Source organism: Typha latifolia, chromosome 3 (genome assembly GCF_019914945.1).
Source record: "Typha latifolia isolate L0001 chromosome 3, TyphaL0001v2, whole genome shotgun sequence".
NCBI lineage: Eukaryota > Viridiplantae > Streptophyta > Magnoliopsida > Poales > Typhaceae > Typha > Typha latifolia.
The window spans coordinates 14,241,067-14,266,937 of NC_133088.1; the positions used below are offsets into that span (position 1 = coordinate 14,241,067).

A 25,871-nucleotide genomic window follows, 5' to 3' on the forward strand; every position below is an offset into this window, starting at 1 on the left:
GTAAAAAATTTGTAAAACTTACTCAAAATTTATTAGAAGATATATCAAGTGAATAACGTTTTACAGAAGCTAGGCAAAAGTACATTGACAACAAGCAAGTTATTTGTCCACATCTTACAAATTATATAAAAGAAAATTACACTTGGGACTTTTTATCATATATTTTCCTACAATTTTTTTACACATGGACCCGTTTATCTATTAAAAATATCTCACTATCCTAAGAAGATAAATATATTTTAATAAATTAAATTTTTTTCTAAAATATAAAATTAAATATGTCGTATAGTTACTCACATGACTTGTACATAATAATCTATGAATTAGAAAAAAAATAATAAGAACCTAACAAAATTAGCGTACTAAGATATTGTCAATTTTGGAAATATATGAAAAAAATATTAGATATTTTTTATAAGTATAACTTAGCTGAAAGCATTATCGTAGTATTTTTCGTGTAGTTAATTTAACCTAGGAACTTAGTTAAGTTTAACTAATAAATCTAACGGATTAAATATTTTTTGCGCATATTCATTAAATGATAGAGCTCAATTTATAAATAGTAAAAGTATAAGATGTAAACTATAATAATAATAATATAAGAGGGGATATAATATGCAAATTTACCGTCAATTTATTTGGAATTCCCAAACCTTTAGAATTATTTGAAAGCTAGTCTGAGGCTCCACCTCGAGACTTTCAGAGGTGCTCTCTAAATTTACTGTAGGTTATGTTGTATTAATTATTATTGCATGGTAATTAGTGGTCAATTCGACTTGGGATATACTTTGATCCAGATAAGACTCGGTTGGATCCATCAAAGCCAATGCTGTCCTATTATAGTTTTAAACTAAAGTTGAGTATTTGACCAAGCTAGCTCTCTGTCAAACTTTATTTATTTAATGTAGCATGCTCCAAAATTAATATCAAAAGAGCGTGGCTTACTGTTCTTGTAGATGTTTGTAATATCCTGAATATATCAGAAATTTATTTTTAAATATATTTAACATCTTATCTTCTAAGTGAAATGCTAATTTTATTAGTAATTTTTTTAAAGAAAAATATTAATTAGTTTAATGCTTTACTAAAGAGATAGAATTCACATAAAATACCGAGCAATTAAGCGTTGAACTATTTTAGACAAATAAATATCTTTATGAAAATGAAAGAGATATGAATGCAATTATCTTGATTCAAACTTAATCAAATCTTAAATGAAAAAAAAAGATAGATAAAAATATAAAAACGAAAATGTAAATTGTTCAACAATTTTAAAAAAAGAGTAAAATGCTATACTTTTCGATATTTTTATCTAAAGTTAAAATACTAATAAATTCATTATTTTATTTAAAAATAAATCAAGCTAGTTTAATTTTTTTACTCTATTAAAGTTGGCCTAGAGTAGATTAGTATTTCTAATAATTTGAGTCGAACTAATCTCCATGTTGAATCATTATCTTTATTGCATTGACTAATTATATGTAATCATAAGTCCTCAACTAATTTTCAAAATAGTGAAAAATAAAACTAATTTTCAAAATAGTCGTCAATTAACCGCATCGTCATGGCTCTTCCCGCTGTTTCTTTCATAGGACATGAGAAGGGGCCCCATCTGAGCTCCTCGGATCCTCTATATACCACAACTTTATTTTGATTACAACGGCTCGAAAGCAACTCCTCCACCTTCTTCCACTCCCAGCTCCTACATATAATATTTTACTACGCTCCCTCTCCTCCACCTCCGATGACCGTATACTCTCTCTCTCTCTCTCTCTCTCTCTCCCTAAATGGCCCACTGTTCCCTCTACCTCTTTCCCGCGTTAATCCTCCTCCTCCGCGTTTCAGTTACCGCCGGTGACCCTCAGACCAACCTCCTCAACGTCGGCTGTAGCCAGTACAACGCCACGCCATCCTCCATCTTCCTCTCCGCGCTCAACGAAACCCTCGACGACCTCAGCGCCGCCGCCGGACAAGGCTTCGCTACCGCTTCCCGCCCCCGCGCCGCCGCCCCCGTCTACGCCCTGCTCCAGTGCCGCCCCTACCTCTCCGCCGCAGACTGCCTCGCCTGTTTCGGCGCAGCCGCCGCGCGCCTCCGCAAGTGCGGCGCCGCCAATGGTGCGCGCGCAATCTACGACGGCTGCATCCTCCGGTACGAGTCCGCCGCCTTCTTCGACCAGACGACGCTCCCCGGTAATACGGCGATATGCAGCGGCAAGGCCGCGAATGAGGTAGGGTTTGCAGTGGCGGCGGAGGGATTGGTAACAGATCTGGAGGCGGCGGTGCCGAGGATTAAGGGATTCGCGGCGGCGGTGGAGAGGGATGGGGTTTACGCGGCGGCGCAGTGCGTGGAGACGGTGAGCGAGGAGGGGTGTGGAAATTGCTTGCAGGTGGCGGTGGGGAACATCCAGGGCTGTCCGCCGGATAAGGATGGAAGGGCGGTGGATGCCGGGTGCTTCCTGAGGTACTCCGATACGGCGTTCTTTGGCACGAACCAGACGGTGGATCTCACCCCCTTCTTGGAATCAGGTGAGCTGAATTTGTTCACTATAAGTTTAGGAACCTAATAAATTAGAGTTTGATTAAGTGCTTGGAGTTCCATGGAGCAACAATTTAATTCAATTAGTTAGGAGCCAGAATTAAAGTAATTTAGGTATATATAAACAAATCATAATGCTCAGGTGAACTGAATTTTTTACTCTCATAACTGGACAGGAATTTAATAGTTTTTCTAACATCAGGGGTTTGGGCATACAACAAATTAAAAGTCCAATTCATTGGTTAGAATTGACATGGTTTCTGTATATATTGCTGGACCTGAAGGCCTTTAATCTGTTTAATTTCTTGACATTCCGAAAAGTTTAGCACCTCATTAACTCTCTTTCATTCTTAATCATGTGGCTCAATTGACAAACTAGAAAACAGATAAGTCCAGTTCATTGCTGTTCCATTCCAAAAGTGAGCTAATTTGCCCAATTGGAATCAATTGAAACCTATCTTGATGGCTCCTATCAATGATCTAATGTTTTGAACGGTCAAACATGGAAATACATACACTCAATGGAGCCGGAATGGAGAAGCATGGGAAAGGTATTCCGGATGGATGTGCTATTGCATGATAAGCTTCTGTTTGACTGATACTTCATGGTTTTGTAGGGAGTTCGAGTAAAAAGAAAGCAATCATCGGAGGAGTTGTGGGAGGTGTTGGATTTCTCTTTCTCGCTCTTGGTACACTCTTGTGGATCAGACTGTGGAGAAAGCCAGAAAATGTCAAGAGAGGTGAGAGGCTGCAGCTATGTCCATTCTTCCATTGTTGTTACATTTTTTTCTATTTAGGAACTTCTTTCTGGATTATGGGTTCTTCAGTTGTAGTTTGTTGGAGAACTCCCATAGCTCTTGCTTGACTTTTGAGCTTATTATTATGTCAGAGCGCATTGGGAGGTTAAATAGTTTAAAGGATAAGGAATTGTTGATAGAGACCTATTAAAGAATATGGAAGGTTTTGACTTTAGAGTTGGTTTAATATGATTTCTCAACAAACTTGTACAACAGAAAAAGCAATCACTGCCGGCTGCATTAGTTAAACAGCCTTTAAGCAATAATTGTGGGAGTGGTTCCAAGAGCAAGTTTGGTACCTAGAATTGAAAGAGTGGTTATTATGGTCTGAGGGATTCCGTTTTGACATCTTTTTTTTTTGGACGAGACCATTTTGGCATCTTCTGCTATGTGAAACCAATTTTTTGTTTAAAATGTTAAACTTGAATTGCTTTCAGATGTTTAAAAAACTGTCAAAATGTAATTTGATGGTCAAAGACACTTGTTCCTTTCTGCTTTAACTTGTTCTCACTATAGGAGGGCGGGCCTTCTTTTTCTTTTATATTTATTTGGAGGATTTTCATAAGATCTGAATTGATATGTCTAAATCAAGATGGCCAAAGAGATATATTCCTTATATATGTGTGTGAGTGTGTGTGTGTGCAGCAGATTATCAAAGTATCCTAGTTGTTATGGTTAATAGACGATTTGTCTGTAACATGTTTATGCATGTATGTGATTGCTTGCGCAGGAGATATATTAGGGGCAACAGAGCTACAGGGTCCTCTAACTTTCAATTACAAGGATCTAAAAACTGCAACTAATAATTTCAGTGAACAAAATAAATTGGGAGAAGGAGGGTTTGGCGATGTATACAAGGTGAGATGAAAGAACTTTTTACTTTCCTAGCATTTACAGGTTAAAGTTTAGAATCTTGATATTCCAATTATTGGATAAATGTGCATAATACATTATATTGTTCTACTGATGGAAAATACATATAAAAAATCATTCTAGATTGTCTTTATCACATAATTCAATAAAAATTGTTCCTCTAAGTTAACTATCTGTTATAGGGAACACTGAAAAATGGTAAAATTGTTGCTGTCAAGAAGTTGGCAATAGCTCAAACCAACAGGGCAAAAACAGATTTCCAGAGCGAGGTGAAGTTGATTAGCAATGTCCATCATCGAAATCTGGTTCGTTTACTTGGATGCTCTAGCAAAGGCCTTGATCTTCTACTTGTTTATGAATACATGGCAAACAGCAGCCTCGATAAGTTCTTATTTGGTATATTCTTTATTATCATAACCTATTATCTCAAAATAATTACTGCTTTCACTTAAATTGTTACATAGACTAGATGACCGCAAGACACAAATATATAATACTATGTGTCATTTATGTGATTATTTTGCACTTTCTATTATCAAGTTCACTTGAACTTATTTGACAGGTGATAGACGTGGAACCCTTAACTGGAAACAGAGATTTGATATTATTGTTGGCATGGCTCGAGGTCTTGCATATCTGCATCAGGAGTTTCATGTCTGTATCATACATCGCGATATAAAGTCTAGTAATATTCTTCTTGACGGTGATTTCCAGCCCAAAATAGCTGATTTTGGCCTGGCAAGGCTTTTACCAGATGATCACAGCCATCTCAGCACCAAATTTGCAGGAACATTGTATGTGTGAAAGCTTCTCGACTAATCTGACTGTTTATTGTTGCGATCAACTATGTTAAGTGATTGGATTATGATTGTTTTTGATACATGCATTTTATAATGATATTGTTATGTTGAACAGGGGATATACTGCTCCTGAATATGCAATCCATGGGCAGCTGTCTGAAAAGGTTGATACATATAGCTATGGTGTTGTTGTTCTGGAGATAATAAGTGGTCGGAAAAGCAATGATGTAAAGCTTGAGCCTATAACCCAGTACCTTCTTGAATGGGTAATTAACTAATTATCACATAAAGCTTCGTCTCTCTTTTAAACTTATACCTGTTTCCCCAGATGGATAGCTTGTGCTACATACTTGGCCCTATATGTAATATATTTGCTGCTTCATATATCAAGTCTTAGTTCTATTTTAACATAGTCACATTTGTTGCCAGGCCTGGAAGCTATACGAAACTAATGAACTGATGGAGTTGGTAGATAAAAGTTTTGAGCCTAATGAATTTCTGCCAGGAGAAGTGCAGAGAATAATTCACATTGCTCTTCTTTGCACTCAGTCCACAGTATCTGCAAGGCCAACAATGTCTGAGGTTGTTCTAATGTTGCTGAGCAGAGGTGAATCTCTTCTCCAGCCCACAAGGCCTACCTTTATTGATGCTACAAGTCGAGTACGTGGTGACACATCCTCTTCCAATTCATCATCTTCTGTCTCCAAGGCAACTGTATCAGTATCACAATTTTCAGGCCGCTAAAATCGGCAGGCAACAGGGTCTTGGTGAACTAGGTTCACATAGCAATAACATTAGGATATAGTGTGTTTAGTTGTTAAGATGAACATCTCTATTATTTTACAATTGCAAAGTGAGTTATACGGAAAATAATGTACAAATTAGAGCTGCAATAAGCGTGCATCACGTTCATGATTCACGACATTGATACTATGTAACTGGGACAATAAGCAGCATACATGACACCCCAATATTGTGATATATATATAATATATGTAAAGTTATTTCTTGATTATGTGTTAAGAAATGTGAGAAATGTAATTGGTAACAGAAGCAGTTCTCGTATGCCTGTAAATTTGAAGAACAAGACTGGTGTTCAAAATTATCTGGCATGATCCAAAATTCATTTCTTTTAGTAATATCTGGAGCTATCATTTACCTTGTAATTTGACTTTGTAATATATTTTGACTGTATTATATCACTGATTAAGATTTTCATTTTTCTCAGAAAGCTGATTCTGAGGCAGCATATTTGTTTAAGGTCTTTACTTTTTTTTTCAAGAGATATCTATTAGGTTAGTGAACTGGTTTGCTTTTTGAAAATTTACGATGTAGGATGCAACACTATCTATAGTGCTATATCTTTATTCAATTCAAAGAGGTAAACAACCAAAACTGTACATCTGAGAAATTTCTCATTCTGACGGCAAGTATTACTGTCTGTTCATTAAATGGCTTTAACATTTACAATTCAGAATTATTAAGATGTAGCTGGTAAAGAAACAAAACTCGATTCAAAGAAGCAAGTGGAGAAGTCCCTGGAAAACATGTGCAGTCTTATATGGTCATTTATTACATGTGCATAGAGAACCCATAGCCTTGTGAACCTTCAAACAAAAGCTTGGCCAACGTAATGAGGCCCTACAAAAGATATCGATTAGTTGTGAGGTACTATGCAAAGGAATCCTGGAGCAATAGGAGTCATGCAAGTGGACTCAACCATGGATCATGAAGATCTATGGTGTCTGCTACATAGTTGGACAGTGAAGGAAAACTTTTTATTTATCCCCTCCTGTTTATATTATTTTTTGGTCACATTTAATCTTATAGGATAGAATCAGATAGGAGTATTCTGTGGAAGTTAAGATTTTTATGTTATTAATTATTATGGTATCGAAATTATCAAAACTGTAATGTTTTTAGCTTCAATCTAAGAAGATAAACAGTTTAGGCCTAGTTTGGTCAAATACCTCAGGTTGCTTTAATTGATCTCTCTTGAAACAAGACAAAAGTACAAACACTATCCTCTGGCAAGGTGCCCCTGTACTATTTTGTTAGGAAGCATGCATACGTTTGAGCATCGTATACATTCACCAACAAATGAATTTATTAAGGAGTACAATACTACCAAAAAGAAACACTATATAAATGAATTGAACCAAAACAAAATTACTTCCTTGTTTGCCAGAGCAGAACTGTTTACAAGACAAGCTCCACTATCTTGCTTGGTCCCAAAAAAGATCCTGTTTGGTCTCTAATGTGGAGATCTCCATGTATCTCAACCAACATAGTTGGTACTACCGCAATTTGCATTCCCATGCACATCTCATCCTCAGAATCTAAGACTTCTAAAATGGATTGAGCTGACCAAGTTGTGACATTGCAATGCTTAATGTATTTCATGGTGTCATGATCATTAGATTGACTCTGATCTTTGAAGCAAGTATGATGATCATGAGGGGAAAAGGCTTTCTCTCTCGTTGTTTAAACTAAAAAGATACATCCAACTAAAAAAAAGAAGAAGAAAGAATATTCTCTTTTTAGTTTAACAAACAAGAAACAGGGTGGGCTCTAGGTCGGTAAAGATGTCCAAAGCCTCAAGAACTCCTTTGTATTTAAGTATTGGCAAGAGGAGAGCCTAGCAGAACTGGCTGGCAAGCAAGAAGAGTACAAAGGGAGGATAAAGAAAGGAAAAGAAATGAGAGCAATCTAGACAACTAAGCATGAATTAAGATATCAACCAAACGACACAGTCTGAACAAAGCAAACAGGAGAAGGTAGCATCATCTAGTGAAATGATGAACTAATGTTTGTTTGTTATAACGCAAGTGGGAGAGTACTCGCGTGACCAAATTTGATCTCTTCTCGTACTATTCGTATGTGAAAGCTCTCTCTCTCTAGTCCACACATAATAGAGGGCAAAAAAAATTTATATATACGCAAGCAAAGAAACATCTTGATGATTGTGAGACACTGTTCCTTGGGGTTATATATGAGGGATTAAGAAAACTTTTCATCCATACCAAAATGTAATCAAAATGATGTCATCTAAAGTGCAAGGGAAGAGTTTTTCATTTTCTGCATCCTAATTAGAAAAAAAAAACAATTCAAGTTGCTGACTAATAAGATATTTGCTCTTTAATTAACAGGTTACAAAGGTGAGTAAGTTGAAGGTCAATTTTAGTGAACAGAGACACATATTAAAGGAAAAGAGGTTATGAAGTTGGATAGAGATGAGAAGTGCATGCATGAACTCTATGTTGAGGTTGCAAAAGTGCCCTCCTCTTAATGGTGCATTAGGCTATGTAGTACCATGATACAAAGAGAGATTAATACATTAACATGCATGACAGATGTAATCAGAAAACTACTGTTACTCATTATGCTACATGTAATTTAAAGAGCTTAATTCCTTTATGATGTTTCATGGTGATTAATATAACAATCACTTGTTATGTGGACTATGTATCATCATAACACTTTGATATAAAACAACTCAAAGTGGCTTATAACAATTGCAACTTCTTGATGTCCTGTGTGTGATATATGACTAAAACACTATCTATTAACTTCCAGCAGTTAACCAATTAAGCTTAAAAAAATGCACGCTCAAGCTTCATTAGTACAAGCTCAAAGTATCATAGCAAAGGTCCTTAGTTCACGATCACGCCTATTAATCAATTGGGGCTTGGAAGACAACAACAATGACAAGCTTATTCTCCTTACAACTGTCCTAGAGTTGTCTACCAGAATTAAAGGACAAGGATGCTGCTCAATTGCAAAGTAATTGTGATGATGGAGATGCTTTTGTTGGCTTAATTATTGAAAAGAAAATGAAATGGGTAGGAGAGGATCACCCATTGTACTGTAACAACCCTTTCAATGGCTTTATGTCCTGGGTGATTGAAGTACTAAATCTTCTTCTCGGGCCCAACATTAAAGTTTTTGATCATCCTACTTTTTAGTAGTTTCAAAAGGTGGCAGCCTGCTCTTTTTTTTAAAGATGGTAATAACCCATGATGAAGAGGATATATATATATATATATATATATATATAGAGAGAGAGAGAGAGAGAGAGAGAGAGAGAGAGAGAGAGATAGGTCTATAGCTCTTGAAAAAGTGAAATAAAAAGAGAAGACCTAAGAAGGGCTAATGTGCAAGCCTTTTCTTATAGAGAGTAGTGTGCCTTTCCAACAATTGCTGCTTGAGAGAATAAATGAAAGTGATCAGATTATATGTTGAGAAAGAATCTTCTAACAAGTCTAGGCTATGGTGGTAAGTCTAACAGATTTGCATATTAAACAAGTTGCACAAAATCCACAAGCTCTTTTAACAAAAAGATAAATAAATAAAGCAAAAAATAAAAAAGTTCACAAGATTTTGCTTGTAAGCTTCAGTTATGTCATGCATGGCTTTATTCCCAAATCAGTCTGAGTCAAAACACCCCCAAGAAATGCTTTTCAAGATACTAAATCTTGAACGAGAGTGACTCAAGTAATGAAAAATCTCATAGGCGCGCATGGTTAGGTAGCTCTACAAGTTGTAGGTCTTCAACTTTTATATTATTCCACTATTTTATGCCTACTTGGTTTATCCCAAGGATCAAAATCTAAAGTTAGTGTAGCTGTAAGGCTTATTATATATATAACCTTCACCTACCTATAATTCTGCAAACGGTTCATATTAAGCTTTTAAACCTGAGATTTCTGGCTTCATGAACTTTTTAGAAAGTATACAAGTCACTGAATCTTCACTCCTAAATAGTTTGGAAACTCGACTTTTAAATTTAAAAATCTGCGGCTTCACAATCAAACCTTTTAAAACCACTAGCATGAGCTCCAGAAAAAGAGCATTCAAATGCTGAAAGAAGAAATAATTAATCAAAGAGATGGTAATACAAATACCAGTGTTAGGAAAACTATGGATGAGCTGGAAGGTACTTGCCATTGGCACAGGAGTGAGAGGGAGGGATACCAACTATACAATCTATGGGCAGCTCTTCTTGGGTGGGTGGTGTTATGTGGTGGTCAATCAGCATCACTGGGGCTGGGGACCTAGCTACAGTAGAACCAAAGATTTGGTTCCTTGGGCTTTGTTATCTTCTTTGCCCCCCCCTCTTGGTTATTGAACAATCCAAAGCCATCCTATTTAATGACCTTTGGGCAAGCAGCTGCAGTGTGTAACTCACAGGTCTGGGTCCACCTTGGACCTCATCACACACACACACACACACACACACACACACAGAGGGAGCAGGGGAGCACAGCCCATGTATATAGGATGGTAGAGGGTGCCAAAATACTTGAGCAAGACACTGTTCCCCTGGATTCTATCCTTTTTACCTATGAACTAGAGGGTTTTATTCATGAATAGGAAAATATATGCTGATATTGTTTGATCAGAGGAGGTGGGTTACATCAAAAGCTCTGAGTGAAACTTTTAAAAAGGGGAAGTCTTTAAATTATTCTAAAATGAAACTACTTTGTATTTCTATTCTGTATCATTTTATCTTTTTATAGTTTAGATTAATATGAAACTATTAATTTTTCATTCAAACTTAACGAAGAACTTATAAATTATCATAATACCCCTATAATATTAATAATCCCATAGTTTGATTAAATATAAATCTTCTGCCAATTTTATTAAAATGATTAAAAGTTTTTTTTATGATCATATATTTAAAGAGATGTACATTATAATAGTTAGATAATAACTAAGATTTGAGATATAGTATATTAAATAGGAGAAGGTAGAAAAGTTTGAAAGTATATTTTATTGTAAATTTGAAGAATAAGATATAATGAGCAAAAGAGTACTTCTAATATTTTAATATTCACTATGGTTTTTCTAATGATCTTTTTTAATATTTTTTGTACTTTCTCTGTTAAATTTATATGAAAGAGTTAGTCTAAACTACACAAAAGTAAAACGAAGGTAGTCTAATTTTATGCAAAATAATAAGAGAGAATTTGTAATTCCCCTTTTAAAAATTTAAAGGTTCATCTCCCTTACAGTTTGTTGCCTGTATAATAAAAACACCATATTATATAACATATAAAGAATTCTATTTACCAGCCACCATTTTATCCATGTTTTCAATCCTATGCTCTAACTAAAGCTTTGCCTTTATCTATAATGGAGCAAGCTAATAAAGACTTATCTACTTTGACTTCGCAGTTTGTTACTGTTGCTCCACTTTGTATGGCTTTTCTTTTATTGCTCACAATCTACTCGTGAAGGCTAAATTTTGGCCCCCCTCTCCCCTAACACCAGCTCGATCCATAGTGAAGCAGCTACAATCCATTTCAACCTTCAAGCCATTAGTTCTTACGACAAATACAATAGTTGTTGCATGTTGAATAATGGTGCTAAGCTTGTTGACCAATCGATCTCTCAAATGGATTTGTAATCACCCTTGTGTAAGGATTTATTTCGCATGATGTATTAATAATACTACGGCCCACACATTAATCGGTTTAGCCATTCAAAATAATGTTAACAAAGAATGGATCAGATATAATATGTGATCTTGATGAATTAGTATATCTAGTCTAGAACTTTCTTAAAACCGAAAATAAGGACTGCAATTAAATTGAATGGCTTTTGTTTGGTCCACTATGCACTATTCCTCATGGTACAAAACAGGCCTCATGCTTGGGCTTGGGGTCCCATAAAATTCGAAACAAAGACCAGAGCTTAGCTTTAGCCTCAGCCCTTCCTATAAATAGAGACATCCCCACAGATGAGAGCGCTTGAGATCTATCCTCCCTGACCCTTTTCCATTGTCTTAAATCCAACCCTCTCCTTTTTAACCAGAGAGGGACAAAGTGATAGATTTGGCTTTCTTTGTTACTAGCAAGAGAACATATTGAAAACGAGGGAGCACCAAAGTGTAGCTGGAGAGAGAGAGAGAGAGAGAGAGAGAGAGAGAGAGAGAGAGAGAGAGATTACATGAAATCTTCTTCTTTCTTGGGTTGCGACATCTTTGTATTTTTGGGCTTCTAGTTTTTAGGCATGCGCATGCTCTGATCCTTCTCCAAAACTCCCATCTTTTTTCCAGTTGGTTAGTAGCTTCTTTGTTTTTTTTTTCATCTTCTTTTCGTTCATCATGGAGTTTGCATTGTTCTGCACTAGAGTTAATGTCCTCATCGTTCTCCTCCTAGCTCTCTGTTCTCCATGCCAGTTTATCCAGAGCCCTATAGATTTTGGCCCCTTAGACCTTCTCCAAACCACCAACACTGCCTCTCTTGACTTTGGAAGGATCCACTTCAACTCCCCCTCTGCAGTTCTCAGACCTCAGTCCCCAAAAGACATTTCTGTGCTTCTCAGATTCCTCTCTGCCTCATCCTACCGCAAGGTCACAGTTGCAGCAAAAGGTGCAGGCCACTCCATCCATGGTCAAGCCCAGGCTCTTGATGGCATTGTCATTGAGATGGACTCACTTCCTTCCTCCATAGAGATTTACAGAGAAGGACAAGGGGAGGCTGCCTTCTTCTACGCAGATGTCAGTGGTGGGGCTCTTTGGATTGAGCTTTTGGAAGAAAGCTTGAAACTTGGGGTGGCTCCCAGGTCTTGGACTGACTACCTTTACCTAAGCATTGGTGGAACTCTCTCTAATGGTGGGATTAGTGGCCAAACCTTCAAATATGGACCTCAGATCAGCAATGTCCTTCAATTAGATGTGATCACTGGTAGGTGAACAAACCATTGTTTCATTTTCCTTTCTTTTTTTAATCTTTTCACTTTTCTTTGATATCAACCAGCTTTATAATAAAACTTTACAGGAAAAGGAGAGCTTGTTACATGCTCACCCACAAAAGGTTCAGAACTTTTCTATGCAGTTCTTGGTGGGCTAGGCCAGTTTGGCATCATCACAAGGGCAAGGATCCTGCTTCAAGCTGCTCCAAGAAAGGTAAATAATTATCTCAAAAGCTCCTACTTTTTCCATGCAATAGTTGATGCATAGATTGTTTCGTGTTTTTTTTTTTTTTTGACACTCAGGTGAGATGGGTCAGAGCATTCTATGATGACTTCCACACCTTCACCAAGGACCAAGAGTTGCTAATCTCAATGCCAGAGCTAGTGGACTACCTTGAGGGCTTCATAGTCTTAAATGAACAGTCCCTCCACAGCTCCTCCATTGCCTTCCCTGCCCAGATGGACCTCCTCCCAGACTTTGGCACCAATGGCAACTCCAAAGTGTATTACTGCATAGAGTTTGCAATCCATGACTACCTATCCAAAGACACCAATGTGCAACAAGTCAGCCCCCTTATCATCTCAGTCTATTCTCCAACTCCAAATCAAATAAAAAAAAGTTTTTAAAAAAAAAAAAATCTAACATGCATCCATTGTTCCAGGTTGTGGAGAATGTCACAAGGAAGATGAGCTACATGCCATCTTACATACACATTGTGGAGGTCTCCTACTTTGATTTCCTTAATAGGGTGAGGATGGAGGAGCTAAGCTTGAGGAGGATAGATCTCTGGGATGTTCCTCATCCATGGCTAAATATGTTTGTGCCCAAATCTGGGATTGAAGAGTTCAAGGACTTGCTAATGGCGAACATCTCACCAGATGACTTTGAAGGCCTTATTCTCATATATCCTCTTCTTAGTGACAAGTAAGAATAACAAATTTATGCATGGTTATTATGTGTATGTAATTTCTCCCTTCCGTTTTTGGGTCAAGAGACACACACTGCCCCGAGTGGGCTCCACTGCAGCAGAGATGTTCCTTCTTATTATGGAAATCCTTTTATATACTCCATATTGCAAAGGGTCATTTTCGTCAAATTGGCAGGTGGGACACCAACACGTCAGCTGTGCTCCCCGCGGATCAAGTAGTCTACGTGGTGGGGGTGCTCCGATCCGCTAAGCCATCGGCTCCGGCGTGCAGCGGCGCTTGCGTCAGCGACATCGTACGCCGGCACCGCCACGTGGCGGAGGCTGCCGTTGGCCCACGCATCGGCGCCAAGCAGTACCTGCCCCACCACTCCTCTCCGGCCCAATGGCGCGGCCACTTCGGACGGAACTGGATCCGGTTTGCGACCCGCAAGGCCCAGTTCGACCCGCTTTGCATCCTCGGGCCAGGCCAAGGAATTTTCCAAAAAACTCCCTTAAATTTGTAGCATTTTGTTTCCCTCGAGGACGGCCCAAGTTGGGAAATTTTGTATAGAATGTGTTCAACAACTTGGTTTTAGTTTATTCTTTTGCCTAAGATTTAGTGCGCGACCCTGGTTGGTCTATTTAGCTGTGTCAGGCTGCGTTGGTTTCGAAGGGGATTACATGATCCATGGGGTGGGACTTGGGAAGAGAAAGAGAAGAGAGACTAGTGTTTGCAATGAGATTCGAGATGGGATTTGATGGATTACTTTTTACTGCAGGATTTGGTACAAAAGTTGCAGGGCATAGTGTGTGCTGTTTGGGAGACCAAAAGGCTTTTGTCTATAGTTAGTTTTGTCTATGGATAAAGATCATAAACAACGCAGTACACTATATATATATATTATTTCTTTAGAGTGGGGGAGGCGCCGGTAGGTTGTACTGAAGATGTGGATAAAGGTTACATTGTTTTCTAGAATAACAATTTAAATAACACACTACATCTGGATAATATTTGAGAAAATAAATAAATTTTCTATTTTCAATTTGGTGGGTCCTTGCATGTCAGATTTTTTTTTTTTTAATTCTTTTTCTTTCAACTCCTCGCTCATTAAAGAAATTTACCTTGCATTTTAATACCATCTGTTTTAATTTTTTTCTATAAGTTTGTTTGATATTTTTCTTAACTATTATGAGTAAATTAACTATAAAATTAACTATAAATACTATATAATATATATATATATATATATAATTATTTAGAGTGTACTTGCAGGTCCTCTTCCTTTTAGCTAGGAAGAAAAAACATACTTTAATATTATTATATAATATATAAGATACATTTAATAACTAATATATGAGACAAGCAATTCTCTCTCTTTGTCATATGGACGAGGACAAAGTTGAAAGAAAATACTCTTTTAATTTTTTGATGCAAATTACTCTTTTATTATTTATAAATAAAGCCCTCTATTTGCTTAAAAATATAATAAACCACATCCTCCCATTTGATAGATAAAATTTAGTCTGACAATCATGTTAACTTAATTATATAACCAAATTAAGCTTTCAAAATAACTTGGAGACAAAATATAAAATAGCACTATCCAACCTAATAGGATCAAATCAAGTTGTTTAACCTCAAAGGTCATATTAGAGAAGTGAAATAAAATTAAAAAAAAAAGTAGTAAATATTAAATTTCTAATTGAGATGGATGGAATAGTTTACTTTTTTACTTTATCCTATCTGATGCCTAGTAAATTAAACTCAACTCAAACTTTATTTATAAGGAACGAAAATAGAGGACCTTATAGTCAAAATATAGATTGTTTTTTCTAATTTTCTCTTAATCTTAAATGGTAGTATAATAGGCCAATTTAAGAGAGATTCAAAGTTTGAACAGGTTTGCTTTATTAGACAACTAGAAGAAAGCCAATAATGAGAAGAGTCCACGAATGAATTAATTATGCACATATATAAACTTTCAGGTGTCACATAATTGGACCAAAGCCTGGCCCAAAATTCCCATTATATTTTTCTCATAAGCCCAAGTTAGCAAACTGGCTAGGTTGACGTGGTAAATAAAAATTGCCTCTCAATGGAAGCTTCGGAAGTGTATATAAATAACATCAGTGAGAGTTTAGTATCCTTCTCTTGGTTCTTGATAAAATAATTAATCAGTAGTAGGCCTTGACTGCCAATTAGGATCGAGGGGCCATTATTGACCCATCTAAGGTAGTTTAGGAGTCACAAATGGATGAGACTGAGAGATTCCAATCAAACTAATTCAGGAAGCCAATTTGGAATATTATGGTTAAAGAAGCTCGTACTTGTTTGTTTAACTAATGAGTTGTTTGGTTGAGAATTTTTCTAAATGCTGCATTAATAGATGTAGCATATAATTCAAAATCTATTGTTTAGTTTGGTGTCCTAAATCTGAAAACCGCATTTAAGAAAACTAATTAAACTTTTGCAATGCTGCTTCATTTTCTGATCAAAAGTTGGAGCATAGATTTGTTAAACTTAGCTTTGGGTTCTTGATTATAACATGGGAAATCTAGACATCTATTTACTATACTTCTTTACTACCTATCATTATCATTAGAATAGTGAGTTTTGAATTTTCTCTATGCTCACCGACCATTTTAGCTAGCATTTGCGAATACCTAACGAACTCTTATAGAGTTGATTAGATACGCTTCCTTAAAAACAAGGAGGTCATATGATTGATTTTAACTTTAACCAATTATTATGGAGAAGATTAATTGACAGTTTGATAGTTTAATAACTTGACTCAATGACTCGTCTCAGTTTACTTGGGGGAGCAGCTTGACAGCGCGGCGGCTTAAAATAGGTCTCGACGGTGTTTAATTTAAAGCAATAGTTATAGATTACTAAATATTCAATAATAAACACCATTTTTTTCTTAGAGATAATTCCTGAAGCCCTTTAATTAAAAGGGAGAGTTTTAGAGTAGAATGCACTTTCTTGATTATCAAACTTAAGCAACATAGTATCACAGAAAGGGCATTATTTTTTTGTCTAGGCAATCTCATGAGATGCAAATTTGGTTAGATACATTTTACTCCTATAATTTAGATAAAAAAAGATTTTTATTCCTGTAAATAGTTAGAATTTTAATTCTTACCAATTTTTTGGTATTACTAAGCCAGCTAGATTCTACTAACCAAAAAAGAGTAGATTGTTATAAATAAGTAAAAATTGCCCGGTCAACTTTCCACAGGTCAACGTCAAACTGCCCACGTGGTTATATATTCTCTTCTCTTCCACCGCGACCACTGGTATTCTAATCTTTCCTCCGTTTCCAAGTCTTCGACGCTCCTCTCCTCTTCTCGCGATGGCTTCCACCACCACTCTCCTCCTCTTCCTCTCCTCCCTCCTCCTCCTCCTCTCCTCATCCGCCACCGCGAGACCTGGCTCCCATTTCCACCCCTGCAACACGCTCCTCATCTCCTACTCCTTCTCCTCGTCCTCCTCCTCCGCGGCCGACTCCGACGCCGACTTCCCGACCTTTGTCGCCGTGTACCGCGTCATCACCCCCTTCCGCTCCTACCGCCCCGATCTCCCCCGTCCGATCCAGATCCGCCGCCCCGAGATCCCCCACCCCGCTGCCCCGGAGTTCGGCTTCAGCTCCCTCCAGGATCGCGCCAAGGACATCCTCGTCGTCGTCGTCGGCCTCCTCTTCGGCGTCGGCTGCGGGGCGCTCACCGCCGCTACCATGTACCTCGCCTGGTCCCTCGTCACCAACCGCTACGAGATCGCCGGATTGGAGGGGTACTACGACGACGAGGAGGACGGCGGTGACGAGTGCCCTAAGAAGGCCGGGTACGTCAAGATTCCCGCGGCGGCAGATCCGGTTCCGGCTAAAGAAGGGTATGAGAAGAATTAGGGTTTGGGTATCAAATCGTGGTTGTGGAAATACTTGATATATGTTATAAATTTATATGTGGTTATGTATGTCTGTGCCTGTGCTGACCTAGACTTGGAAACTATTCCCATTATTGTATGCCCTCCTGGAAGGAGTTTAATCGTATACTTTACTATGATTGTGTGGTGAAATTGTCTGATGGATTTCGGATTTTTATGTTGTAGCTTTGGGGTAAATTTTGGTATTAGATGTGATTACCTGTGTATATATGTATATATCTGTGATGTTCTCATTATTGAGCTCTTACATTTTGTGCATTCAAGTTGCATTGTATAGATAGTTGTGAGATCTCTGCTCCTTTACTTTAAATACTGTATCTTGGAATAATGCATTTGACTTGAAGTGTAGGTGTAACCTTCAGAGCATTATACTGGACGGTGGGAAGCCATCGAGGGTGTGAAATACATGATTCTTGATTTATTTTTATCAGGAGTACATAGTTGTGTGTCATCAATTTCAATGTTCTGGAAGGTTATATAGTCTTCTCTGTTGATTTTCTTGAGCCTGGAGATTGTAGTTCATTTTATTCATATTACCAGTATGATATGTGCCTGAATCATGCCAAAGGTTTGATTTGGGGAGACGAACCTTACACTTAAACTCCGGGGCATGATAGTATTATTTATTTTCATGGCAAGTCCTTATCTGTCTTCTTGTATCCTTTAGGTTGTTAGGTTGAAAGATGTCTTCAAGCAATTGATTGATTTTATCAGCCTATATTCGATTAGTCCCATTACCAGCAGCAGAACTAGGATATCACACAAATGGGAGCGGCCAATAGCTAATGGATAAGGCCTTTTTCACAAAAAAAAGAGAGAGAGTTATAGTGCCAAACAGTTTTATGACTTGCTAATGCCCAATATATTGATAAGTAACTTGTTTTTATGGATCGTATTTATAAGTTTAAGAGTTTGATGAATTTAGGACTTTCACATTTCTGTAAGTGCTTCTCTTTTCTTTCTTATCCTTGCATGTTTTCCAGTTTCCCCCCTCCAACCTTAAAGTACTATTGTGGAAAATCAACTTGATTGAGGAGTCCACTTGAGATCAAGTTTCAAAATTCCTCGTTTAATTGATTTAATGTTTTCTCTATGCATTTTGTCTTTTATCAGTATAGGCACTGATTCATCTTTTAAGATTTGATACTTAAAAATTTGGTATTGATATTCTTTCAATAAAATAGAAGATTACAAAGTATGAGGTATATAGGCATGAGAGAGATCCTAAGAAGGCAATTTGGGGAAAGGTAGTTAATTAACCTTGTAAGAGAGATGATGAAGGAATATTGCATAGGGAGGAAAAGAGTTTCTGTCGAGAAGAAAGTGGAACATCATTTCACGCCTTGAGAACTTGCATTTCTTCTGGCATTATGTTTACCAGAGATCATAAGACTACTTATTTTAGCTGATTACATGACAAGTAATTTTATCATTGAAACTGTAGCAGTGGTGAAACTTCGGGTCTTTGTTTTTAATCAAGATGGACAAGGCTGCAGGATGCGCATTGGAGCTTAAGCAATGATGAATGGTAATAATATCTGCTCTCTAGAGTTATTAAGACGCTACAAGTTTTTAGCAAGTGTGATATGCTTGTAGGATTTTTTGTTCGTCAACATTATTTAGAAAGTAGAAACCTTTCATTTTTATTAGTGTTTCACAATCATAATACAGATACACATAACTTCTCATGTCTATGTGTAGAGTATTCTCGCGAGGTTCACTGTTCTCTTGATGCATGATGCTAATTACTGTCCGCACTGATCATTCTGGTGTAACTTATATTTGGTGACAGTGGTGCACAGGTGTACTCTCCTTAGCGGTTATTTTATCATTTTAATTTGATACCATGTTAAATTCTACATGGTTGCTTGAATTTGCAGATAATGAATCAGTCTCATTGTTTTTTTACTCTGAAGTCTAAAAATATTTGCTTGAACCTATTTCTTTAATGTTGCAATCATTTTGTTCCAAGTATACCTTCTTCATTATCATTTGTTGTAAAAAGGCTATCAGTAGGTGAACTCATTGAGGTGCATGCTGAGATCATATTTCCACTGATGTGGTTGTGCCAGGTTGTACTTGTGTTCTTTCCGTACCATAATTATAGAAGAAAAGCATTTCAAGTATAAATACTATCCATGATTGAGTCTTCACAGTATGTGATTCAGCAGTATTCAGACACATTGTCCAGCAGCAGGTATACCGTTCTTTTCGCTGACTGCCCTTGTGTTCTGATTTAAATTTTATACTTATCTTGCATGCATGCATTAGTATAATTGCTTACCATGTACTATATTTTCTTCTAATGAACTTCAGATGCTAGCCTTCTTGATATACTCCTTTTCCTTTTTCTTATATGTTTTAGTTTCATTTCCTGCTCTTTATTTGTGTACCAGGAAGTTTTGTCATGTAAAAAGAAGATATTGTAGTCTGTCAATATTTAGTCCAAATCATGACCAACACCATCAGCATTTCTTATCACATCTAAAGAAGAAGAATTGTCAAATTCATTGATTTTTTATGGAAAAGTTGACGGAGATTACATTACAATTTTAGAATTTAATACTAGCAAGAGAATCCTCAATTGTTCACTCATTTGTTTTTCTTTCCTGTTTTTCACTTCTTTTTCCTCATAACTTGGAACATCTTTATTTCATCACTGACATCATTTTCAGCAGCTTTCCACAGTTAATTTCTTTCCATGTTGATCCTCTTCAGCAAGCCGCTCGAACTGATAGCTTTATCTTGGTGGTAGAGTTGCCGCAGTTGGTTTCACCAAGCAAATTCTTGTCAACCTGGATGGAACAAGAATGCTTTCCGACGCAAGCCTGAAGAACAAATCAAATAACATCAATCTAAAAGCAAGCTTGCCATGCATACTGCTGTACAAAATTGGCTCGTACATTACCTGTGAAACCACTGAGAAAGCTTGGCTTGACTCACAGGTGCCTCTTTCAAAGTCCCCACAGGTGCCCTTGGTATCACCGAAGCTCGCGAAGTCGATCCTGGAAATCGAGTAGCCGGCGGCGCATGACAGTGTCATCGTCTTCCCTTCATCAACAGTCGCGCATACTGTGCCAACGGTGACCACCTGGAAGTTGACCCGGCTAGGATTACCTCCAGCTTCCTCAAACAAGACCAATGTGTTTGACTCCCCATCCTTGAGGAATGAGCGAGGAATATGGTACCTGAAACATTCACATAACAAGAAGTTTTTCTGTAGTCGCAGTTATATAAATGTTTATTTGATGTGAGTATAATGAAATGGGAAAGCATTACCATCTTTGAGCAAGCTCTCCGCAACCAGTTTGGCAACTGTTTTCTTTGAATTGGCCCCTATAATCACACTTATTGCAGCCAGAGTACGAAGCTATGGATGTTGGCCAGAAACGACCAATGCTATTGCCATTGATCCACGCCTCCCCTTTCCCCATCCCAAGCAAGTCAATGACCACTGGTTCTGATCCAAGGGGAGCTTGGAAGGTCGTCTTCAATATGCAACAAGTGCCAATTTATGTTCAAAAATTTAGGTAGTTGAATGATGTTAAAATGATTACCTTATACCAAGTGAAGGGTTGATTGATAGGGGTAGAACGAGTTCGCCATTTGAGTGCAGGGTCGTTGAGATAGATCTTCCTCTCCTCACCATCCAGGCCAGTCTACAGAATGCCGGTCAGGGTTATGGATTTTGAAACAATTGCGCCAAAAGGTTTATAGCATGATCTTAAATATTTATATTTTCTACCTTATAAGACCACGTAGAGTTTGATAAATCGATCGTGACACTTCCGGCAGACAACTTCACCGGTCCGCCGACGATTCCAGCCGGCACGAGCTCATACTTTGCACCATAGTTCTGTTTAATTTTCATGAATAATTATTTAAACTTTTAGCTCGAACAATAAAATGGAAAGAAAACTAATATTGACAAGAAAGTAAGTTTAGAAATGACCTTTAATCCAACAGTTGCACTAAGCAATGCTAAGTAATTCTTGCCATGTTTAACACTGACGTTGCTCTGAAACAAAAACTGGAAGTTCCCATTTGGAGCATATTGTTGTCCTATTAACCATATTAACATGTGCATTATTAAGCTAATTTCTCACAAATCCAGATACTAATGCTTTACAAAGAAAGATGATTCATGCTTACCCACAAGCCTCTTGTTGACAAAGGCATAGAGAACGTGGCCAGTGGTCTTAACTTGGAGAGTCATACGTTCCCTTTGGGAATAATTGAAGCTATATTTGGTGGAATAACTAAAAGTTAGTTGCTACTATTCCTTGGATAATTAGCAGAATTAGAGCATGGATTGCTAAATACCTGGTAATATACCACAAGTAATCACTCTCATCAGCAGTGGTGGTTATCTGTTCCAAGAGATTGTTAGATTGGAAGGAGAACTCGGCACCTTTGACTTGGCGTTTTAGCCTCTCAGGAAACCATGACCATTGCAAAGCAGAAGGTCCATCCTCTGCTTGGTATTGTTTCTTCACCATAAGAGAGGTCTGTGTGTCAACCTATAGAGACACGAAGTAACATTACCACTAGTAGATAAGAATGTTCATCTATACACAACTATATAAAAGAATTTATTACCTTGGCAGTGTTATAGGCTTCATTCTTGCAGTCAGGAAGAATACTAATAGACCAAGCAGGGACAAAGTACTCGGCTCCATCCAAATCCACACTGGCATCTCTACCGGCATCTTTGTTACTTATGAAGCAACCAGCATTCTCGCCGACCGAGAACTTCGTAATCTGTTGTCAGGCAATGGTGTTCAGAAAATTGCAAACTTGAGCTTAATTTATTGTCAGTACACTGCAATATCAGAGTTATTATACCTCCACGCCATTACCGCGGTCGATGTTTGTGTAATCTCCATTGGTTAGAACATTCTCCATAGATTTCAAAACAGCATGAAGCTCCTTCAAATGACCCCATTTTGGTTGCCTCAAGTTTCCTAGTGCAAATTAAAGTTACAGTGAGATTAAATGTTAGAATGTGTATCAGATAAATCAAAGTATATATCTTCAATCATTACCATATTCATCCAGGGCATTACCATATTCATCCAGGGGAGCATCATAGTCATAAGATGTAACAATGTAAGGACCGCCGCTTGTTCGGCCAAAATTTGTTCCTCCATGATACTGAAATTTATATCTACATGTGTTAATTATGCTTAGAATTGTGTGAAAAACTATATATATGCTATATGCCACAATTGTTCAGGAGAAGTTAACCATGTAGTAGTTCATAAATGTTCCATTCCTTTGAAAGAAACGAGCAACCGAGTAGGCGAGATCCTCCGGAAGCCTATGAGGGTCTGGTTTGTCCCAAGCTTTGAACCTGAAACCATCGTTTAAAAGCTAACTGTAACTTGAGAATTTACAAATCATTATGCTAATGAATTGATTTCAATGAAATAAGAGCTAAAAGTACTAACCAGCCAGTCCAGTTCTCTGTCCACATCTTTGGACTTGTAGCATTGTTGGGAGTAAAATTGTCACAGTAGAAACCATTGCAAGTGTTGATCTAGTTAAAATAACAAATGTTGATAATGAAATATCAATAATGTCTAATGAATGTGAGCATCAGAATCTATCTCTATGAGGAGATAAAAACTAAAGCTTACCATTGGTTGAGGTGCATCACTTTGCTGGCACATGACCCATGGTATACCAACAGCCAAAGATTCCGCCATTTTTGCGCACCATTTGATGTATTCTTTCCCAGCATCTATGTATTCCCACATAATGTTACCATATTCATTCTCAATCTGTATAAATGACATAATGCATAAATAAATTTCATCGTTAAATGTAGTGGGAGATCAAAGAAAAATGGAGAAGAGAGTGTTTCGCATACCTGAGTAATAATGATCGGCCCTCCTTGCGGTGCCAAAAGCCGTTCTTTCTTAACCATGTCTACTATTAACCTAGTGAAAGTTTCCATTTCATCCTGTGGAATAAGTTTTAACAAAAATAGTAATCTAGTTACAGAGATAATTCCAGAGATAATAACTTTTAAGTAGAAAAGCTTACTTTAAACGGCTGGTTATTCGTCCTAAATTGCATCCCTGGAATTTTCCGTAACCATGCTGGGATTCCTCTGAAAATAGTAATGACATAATTCAGTAATGAGTGAGTAAGTAGCATAATTGGCATAAATTTTTGATGATATTTGTTGTATGTGTTAAGTTGAAGTTAAATTAGTAAAGTACCCATAATTCCACTCAGCACAGGCATAAGGACCAATGCGAAGAACGGCATACAGACCAGCATTCTGGATTTCCTTAATGAATCTGATAATGTCATAACGGCCTTCAAAGTTATACTGAAAAGAAAGAAAGAAAGAAAGAAAGTATAAGAGCATGAAGATAAATATTTCTGTTTTCATATATGAACATCAGATCTTCTGATACAAATATACAGACATCACGCCTACGAGGCTCGTGGCCGTTCCAGAAAACATAGGTTTCTATTGCATCAAGGCCACCTTCTTTCGCCTTTCGGATCAAGTCAGGCCACATCTGAAGACATAAACTAGATCAGTTTTAACGAAGACTTCTGCATAAATTTTGTGTATGTTAACATCACAAGCTGTGGAATGGCTCTTGCACTGAATGACTGACATAATAGAACACTTAATTCTTACATCACTATTTGGTTGAGGACTTGATAAGCCGCCTGGCTTTCATGATCTTAAAAAAAATTTTTTTTGATGACATAGAAGAACATCTAACTATTTTACCTGAGGAGTACTACGTGGGTAGTGAATGGATCCCGAAATGATGATGCGGTGCTGACCATTGATGATTATAGATCGCCCGTCGTGGGTAACATCGGTAGATTGTGCAAGATTGCAGAGAGAAATCAACACCAACAAAGACACCAAAAGGCTTCCTCTAGAGAGCTTCATTCCTTTCTTTCCCTCCCTCTCTATCACTATGATGAAAGGAACATGTCTTAGGCTTTTACAGAGGAAGGGGTATTTATAGGAGAAACTATGAACAATAGGATTAAGTGATATGCCAATTTTAGCCGTTCCTTTCAGGACTAGTAGGCTTGTCAGTTGCCTTTTACTATATATGTCCTTCCAATTGGCTAACCAGAACATTGGACATTGGCACCATGTCCTTCCTGATAACAGAAAAATGAAGGATGTGCAAATAAAGGATAAGAGATCGAAGTTTATTCTTTGGATGGAGAAGGAAGATATGAAAACTTTTATCTACTAGATAGGAAAAAGATAATACGGATCGGACTTTAAATTTGTCGAGCAGTAGTAGATTAGCAATCCACTGTCCATTTTGGGCACAAGTTAGTTAAAGAGGCTTATATTATACGAGTTCTTATAAGGGTTTGAATCCTAACATAATTGATATTTAGCGAGATACTATTAAATTCTCTCTTAGCTCAAAACAATCCTGAAATCGATAATAAGAAAGTAATAACTTTGATACTATTAAATTCTCCCTTATCTCAAATACTATTAAATTCTTTTACTGAAACATAAAACAAGAAATACTTCATTGCTGTAAGATGACACGGTTATCCATATCATACCAAAAAAGAGGAATGATCTGGACGTAATATGACTGCTTTTCTCAATGATGGAAGACTAGGTTAATAAATTTATTTGACTTATTAGCTAATGAAAATTTTGTGATCTCTTCTCAGCAATGTTATTATATTGTTTCTAAAGGAGATGAGTGGAAAAAGTGGTGCACAACTCAATTTCAATAAAATATCACGAATATTTTAAATATTCTGGTTTCTCAGTATAAGTTCAAGAACATGGTCACCCATGTAAAAAAATTTCATGATCAATTTAATACAATGTTCTCTAGATTATGCCCCAAAATTATATATAGATTATGATCAATTAAAGTGGTTGGTTGGTCATAGTTTTCTTTGAAAAATAATTAATTGCTGCCCAAAATGGAGACATCCAATTTCTAATCCTACTTCTCTCAAGTTCCATCCTCTATTGGCTTCCTTATGATTCAATTATCCGTATTCAGACAGGGAGGTCAAACGAGAGGATAAATGTTATTCTTCTCCGCCAACTGAAAGGATACAGATAACAAATAAACTAACAAGACTAACAACATAAGACTGACTAAAACTGGCATATATCTTATCCATTGGTCTATGATTTACAAGACTTAAATAGGCAAATCTCTTGTCCTTTTTGTTTGTCTACATTTGATCCTACAAGCATTCCTGCCATTGAAAGACACAGACATAACATTCCTTTCATCATGTTGATAGGAAAAAAAGAAGAAGATGAAGCTATCTGAA

At 37.2% G+C, this 25,871-nt stretch overlaps 4 protein-coding genes across 4 annotated transcripts; 3 read left to right on the top strand and 1 right to left on the bottom strand.

Moving 5' to 3' along the window:
* The first annotated feature begins 1,661 nt into the window (after positions 1-1,661).
* Positions 1,662-6,033, top strand: LOC140785065 (cysteine-rich receptor-like protein kinase 2). The gene is made up of 7 exons (XM_073132772.1): positions 1,662-2,526; positions 3,154-3,276; positions 4,064-4,191; positions 4,389-4,602; positions 4,769-5,000; positions 5,122-5,272; positions 5,436-6,033. Exons 1-7 carry the CDS (start codon positions 1,788-1,790, stop codon positions 5,748-5,750), a joined length of 1,902 nt encoding a protein of 633 aa, XP_072988873.1. The 5' UTR covers positions 1,662-1,787; the 3' UTR covers positions 5,751-6,033.
* A 5,730-nt stretch (positions 6,034-11,763) lies between these two features.
* Positions 11,764-14,200, top strand: LOC140784760 (cytokinin dehydrogenase 3-like). The gene is made up of 5 exons (XM_073132301.1): positions 11,764-12,700; positions 12,794-12,921; positions 13,011-13,271; positions 13,370-13,632; positions 13,812-14,200. The coding sequence occupies exons 1-5, from the start codon at positions 12,118-12,120 to the stop codon at positions 14,137-14,139; spliced, it is 1,563 nt and encodes a 520-aa protein (XP_072988402.1). The 5' UTR covers positions 11,764-12,117; the 3' UTR covers positions 14,140-14,200.
* Positions 14,201-16,905: 2,705 nt separating this feature from the next.
* LOC140784128 (uncharacterized) lies at positions 16,906-17,693 on the top strand. The gene has a single exon (XM_073131347.1). The coding sequence runs from the start codon at positions 16,972-16,974 to the stop codon at positions 17,521-17,523; it is 552 nt and encodes a 183-aa protein (XP_072987448.1). The 5' UTR covers positions 16,906-16,971; the 3' UTR covers positions 17,524-17,693.
* A 2,608-nt stretch (positions 17,694-20,301) lies between these two features.
* Positions 20,302-24,486, bottom strand: LOC140784018 (beta-galactosidase 1-like). Its single transcript, XM_073131195.1, has 18 exons — positions 24,319-24,486; positions 24,002-24,097; positions 23,789-23,901; positions 23,610-23,676; positions 23,434-23,526; positions 23,201-23,344; positions 23,012-23,100; positions 22,809-22,914; positions 22,628-22,715; positions 22,407-22,525; positions 22,161-22,322; positions 21,885-22,081; positions 21,714-21,802; positions 21,514-21,623; positions 21,307-21,417; positions 21,119-21,220; positions 20,841-21,049; positions 20,302-20,749 (listed from the first exon to the last, which is right to left on the bottom strand). Exons 1-18 carry the CDS (start codon positions 24,484-24,486, stop codon positions 20,302-20,304), a joined length of 2,511 nt encoding a protein of 836 aa, XP_072987296.1.
* Between the last annotated feature and the right edge of the window lie 1,385 nt (positions 24,487-25,871).